The 5,280-nt window shown below is 41.8% G+C and overlaps 1 protein-coding gene across 1 annotated transcript; it reads right to left on the bottom strand.

The window, feature by feature from the left end:
- Positions 1 to 869: 869 nt before the first annotated feature.
- Positions 870 to 1,910, bottom strand: LOC138366092 (mucin-4-like). Its single transcript, XM_069326824.1, has one exon. It carries the CDS (start codon positions 1,908 to 1,910, stop codon positions 870 to 872), a length of 1,041 nt encoding a protein of 346 aa, XP_069182925.1.
- Between the last annotated feature and the right edge of the window lie 3,370 nt (positions 1,911 to 5,280).

Raw genomic sequence — 5,280 nt, 5'->3', positions numbered from 1 at the left:
TTTTAGTTTTTCCAGGTTTTCCCCTCACCAAAGCGAAGCTTGTTAATGTAAAACACAAATTAAATTACAGACATTATACACTTAGTCCAGCCATTATCTCTCTCCCAAAATAAGAAAATGGTCCCAAATTGGAGAGTTTGCGCAATTTTCTTCAGTTCACCGAGGAAAGAGAGACAATGAGCGAGACATGTAACACTGTTCTGCCTCTAAGATATATAAACGCAAAGTATTTTAGTGCAGACAAAATTGATTTTATAATAAACAACATATGAAAAATGCTTTTAAAGACGTCTTTTCGATTAACGCTTTTGAGAAAAATACACTTAACCTTCTGGTGACCAGTAGTCGTCTGTGGCCCATCCGTGGCCTCTTTGTGGCCCCTCTATGGCCCCCTCTGTGGCCCATCTGTGGCCCCTCTGTGGCCCCTCTGTGGCCCATCTGTGGCCCCTCTGTGACCTCTCTGTGGCCCCTCTATGGCCTCTCTGTGGCCCATCTGTGGCCCCTCTATGGCCTCTCTGTGGCCCCTCTATGGCTCATCTGTGGCCTCTCTGTGGCCCCTCTGTGGCCCATTTGTGCCCGATGAAACGGTTGCAACCCGTCCTCTTAAAAATAATGTCGCTTTTCGCTGGTATGCGCCATGGCCAAAAGTGGACGTAATTTGAAATGAAATCGACTCACAAAAGTGACGTACTGTCCCGTTTTCTGTTTGAGTCGTCCGGCCTACTCGGAAAGGTAAGGTGAGGAATATTTCAATTAACGTTTTCCATTACGTTTTGAATTTTATGAGAATTTCCTGCCCACCTAACCAACCAGAGGACCCTTAACTTACTGTTGTTGAAAAAAAAATCCCAAATTTATTATATTTTTTTTCATTTTTCAAGCGTACTTGGTGTACTGAGAGTGTACTTGGTGTACTGCGAGTGTACTTGGTGTACTGAGAGTGTACTTGGTGTACTGAGAGTGTACTTGGTGTACGGAGAGTGTACTTGGTGTACTGAGAGTGTACTTGGTGTACTGAGAGTGTACTTGGTGTACTTGGTGTACTGAGAGTGTACTTGGTGTACTGAGAGTGTACTTGGTGTACGGAGAGTGTACTTGGTGTACGGAGAGTGTACTTGGTGTACTGAGAGTGTACTTGGTGTACTGAGAGTGTACTTGGTGTACTGAGAGTGTACTTGGTGTACTTGGTGTACTGAGAGTGTACTTGGTGTACTTGGTGTACTGAGAGTGTACTTGGTGTACTGAGAGTGTACTTGGTGTACTGAGAGTGTACATGGTGTACTGAGAGTGTACTTGGTGTACTGAGAGTGTACTTGGTGTACTGAGAGTGTACTTGGTGTACGGAGAGTGTACTTGGTGTACTGAGAGTGTACTTGGTGTACTGAGAGTGTACTTGGTGTACGGAGAGTGTACTTGGTGTACTGAGAGTGTACTTGGTGTACTGAGAGTGTACTTGGTGTACTTGGTGTACTGAGAGTGTACTTGGTGTACTTGGTGTACTGAGAGTGTACTTGGTGTACTGAGAGTGTACTTGGTGTACTGAGAGTGTACTTGGTGTACTGAGAGTGTACTTGGTGTACTGAGAGTGTACTTGGTGTACTGAGAGTGTACTTGGTGTACTTGGTGTACTGAGAGTGTACTTGGTGTACTTGGTGTACTGAGAGTGTACTTGGTGTACTGAGAGTGTACTTGGTGTACTGAGAGTGTACTTGGTGTACTGAGAGTGTACTTGGTGTACTGAGAGTGTACTTGGTGTACTGAGAGTGTACTTGGTGTACTGAGAGTGTACTTGGTGTACTGAGAGTGTACTTGGTGTACTGAGAGTGTACTTGGTGTACTGAGAGTGTACTTGGTGTACTGAGAGTATACTGTGCACACTGAACTTTAGTTACACTTATCATTTTCATCATTTTTGGTTTCTCTTTAGTATACTTTTTGTTTCATATGTGTAATAACTTAGCGCTTTCTCTTGATAATTACCTACCTGTATTATGCCTTGCGTACGTAAGTCAATGATTCAGATCTGTGATTCACTGTCTCTTGTCAATAGTCGTTTTGAATGTACGTGTTTATAATGACTGTCTAACAGCTCTTGTCTGTGTAGATAATGATGCAGGTTCACTTTAAGGGGCTTGATTAGAGCCGCTGCAACTTCTTTCATCTCCTGGGTTCAGTTCCTAGGTTCCTTTCAGTTTGCCTGAGCCAGCAGCTGCACTCATGTCTAATTCGTTTAGGTGTTTATTATCTTAAACCTTCTACGACTGACGTTGGGTTCATTCTGTCGTTCCATGTGGTCTCCTTCCATACTGCTGGGATGAGGGGGGTAATACCCCAGAAAATGTTCAAGAGAATAATACTTTTGAACATTTTATGAAATTGTTAACTTAGTACTTTGTGTATTGCTTTGTTATCATCCTCCAGGTCACCAATTCTGTTGTTACGCCTTGCTGGGACCAAAGAGCCTTAGCTCAACCCCTTGTAAGGATAATAAGGTGAGTACAGACTTCAACATCCTTATAAAGTTGTTTAATAGAGCTTCAGAGCTTCAGCTTAATTTTTTCAGCTTCAGCTTCAGCTATTAATTGTTTAATAGAGCTAGAGCTTCAGCTTAATGTGCTATGCCGCTTCATTAATTTTCCTATTAAATATGTTTTACTTTGAAGCAATAATATATTTTTCCCCAATTCTTCACTTTATGCACTCATTATTGCTCTCCTGCATTTCCTATATTTTTTCATTTATATAATGTGTTGAATCTTCCTTCAGCTTTTGTGCAGTTTTGACTGTCATAATCCATCAAGCCCAGCATTGTTATGTACCTGAATTCAGTCTTCCTTAGCGCTCGTGTCTACTCATTCTCCCTCTTACTGTTTGCTTGTCTTCCGCCTTTATTCTCTCTGGTTTTGCATTCCTTCTAAACTACATAATCAGAGACCAGCACGAAGCGAACGCAAGATTCTAGAAGCAATTTGTGGACATTGTCCTTGATGTTTACCTGGTTCTGGGCGGACACATGGTTATTCGGTGGCTTTTATCAGCTTTGATCTCTATGTTTCAGCTGTAGCTCATATGTATCCCGAATCCCCAGGATAAGGGAATTAATCCTATTTTTCTGGGCTGTGAATCCTGTTCACTGTATCATATCTATACCAGCTTGAATCATGTCTTCGTATATAGCCCGGAGTTTATGTAACTTGTGGTCGGTATATAACCACGATCTCAGTCTCTGTTTCCCCCGCAGTGATGGTTCTCTCGTCTAAATATGTGGACCTGGTCGGGGCTCGTGGTGCAATTTCATCCAATTTACTTTTGAGTAGGAGCCTCTCCCTCTCCCCTCCCCTTGGCTTTATATCCAGGTCAATTTCTGTACAATTCTGTGTGTGTGTGTGTGTGTGTGTGTGTGTGTGTGTGTGTGTGTGTGTGTGTGTGTGTGTGTGTGTGACTGTGTGTGTGTGTGTGTGTGTGTGTGTGTGTGTGTGTGTGTGTGTGTGTGTGTGTGTGTGTGTGTGTGTGTGTGTAATTTATATATACTGTACTAATCAAATTCTGGTGGCAGGAATTGATTATCTGGCCCTGTTTTTCAACAATTGACAAGTCTTCAAGCTTATTGTGCTTTATATTTACATATGAATCTGTTTCTGTAATGTTCCTCTCTTCACAATCTTCTGCTGTTTAGGTACTCCCTTATCCATTGGAGAACATTCATGTTATTTCTCTGACTTGCGCTATTCTCTAATGACGTACCGTCAGAGCCTTTCTAACAATTAAAAAATAAGCATTCTGGCCACCCTTCTTTATCTTGTTTGATTTAATTCGCCAGTCATATAATTACATAAATGTTAGAGAGAAGCAATACCATCCCTGAATCCGTGTTGGTTGGGTGTTAGAAAGTTCCTTTTCTCCAGGTATGTTTCTAGAACTTTTCACACGATTTTCTTCATCAACTTGCATATAATGTAAATGCAGGCGATGAGTCCCAATAACGTGGCTAAAGTATGTTGACCAGACAACACACTAGAAGGTGAAGGGACGACGACGTTTCAGTCCGTCCTGGACCATTCTCAAGTCGATTGTGAATGGTCCAGGACGTCGACAATCGACTTGAGAATGGTCCAGGACGGACTGAAACGTCGTCGTCCCGTCACCTTCTAGTGTGTGATCTGGCCAACATTGAATGCAAGTTAGGGACACTGACTTGCACTTTAGTGCCTATTATCTGTCCTCCTTCGTGTATATTGGGACTACATTGGCTGTTTTCCATATTTCAGTCAAGTCTTCTACTTTACCAGTGATTTATATGCTATAGAAAACGGCAAGCTCAGAGCTCTCACTTCCATTACTAGGCAATGCGAATTTCCTTCTGATTCAGTAGTTCTTATTGCGTCTAGTTCCTGCAGATGCCTTCTTACCTCATCTCTGGTAACGTCAGAGTAGTTTCTCAAGACCTCTGGTTTGTTTCATTATATCCTGGGTTTGACCTCAATTTCTTCCTGCGCTTTTCTTTTCTTATTTTTGATAGAACAAGCTTGTCTATTGCCTCTGATAGATAGTGGTGATGTAGTACTTCATATCTTCCTGGACTGTATGGGTCTATAATAGTAGGCTTAATAGTAGAACAAATAGTATGCGAATTCCTCTGGGCTTCAGTAGTAGTCAGCGAAAGTTGAAAGTTCAAGTTTGGCAGCTGGATGCTACTTCTGGAAACTTTTCTTTTTAAGACTATTCGTAGCCCAGTCGATAGAGCGTCGACCTCACACGCGTGGGACCCAAAGTTCGAGACCCGAACAGTCCAGGTGAACGGAATGTTTATTTCCACGGCAGTGTGGATGGCAATTTATATTTCATATTTTTTTACGGGTCTCTCTTTGTGTTAGGGTCCAATTTTTTGGGGGGTGAATTCTTTTATCTATTTGTTGATTTTCCTTCAGTATGCTAACTTTGTACCATCTTGTTCCTTCAGTGAGCAGGTTATTCATATTGACACGAGATAATCTAATGTCAGTATACAGTGATCACTCATTCCCATGGGGGGGGGGATTTCCAAATGGTATTCCCTTGTATCAGACTCACTGAGGGTGAATAATAGGTCGTGTTTACCTTGTTCATCATTGCCACTTATTCTTGTGGGTTCTCTGATGAGTTGAGTTAGAAAATTTTTGTTGCCATTTCTAATGGTTTAGCTATAATTGTATATGTGCCTCTATGTGTCTTTTAAATCTCCCTGTCTATACTGCCATGATGGAAGTTTACCATTATTTCTAGTAGGCATCCATTCCTACA

This window comes from Procambarus clarkii, chromosome 18 (assembly GCF_040958095.1).
Source record: "Procambarus clarkii isolate CNS0578487 chromosome 18, FALCON_Pclarkii_2.0, whole genome shotgun sequence".
Lineage (NCBI taxonomy): Eukaryota > Metazoa > Arthropoda > Malacostraca > Decapoda > Cambaridae > Procambarus > Procambarus clarkii.
Note: the sequence above shows the minus strand (reverse complement) of the source record. Positions and strands in the feature narration are given on the sequence as shown.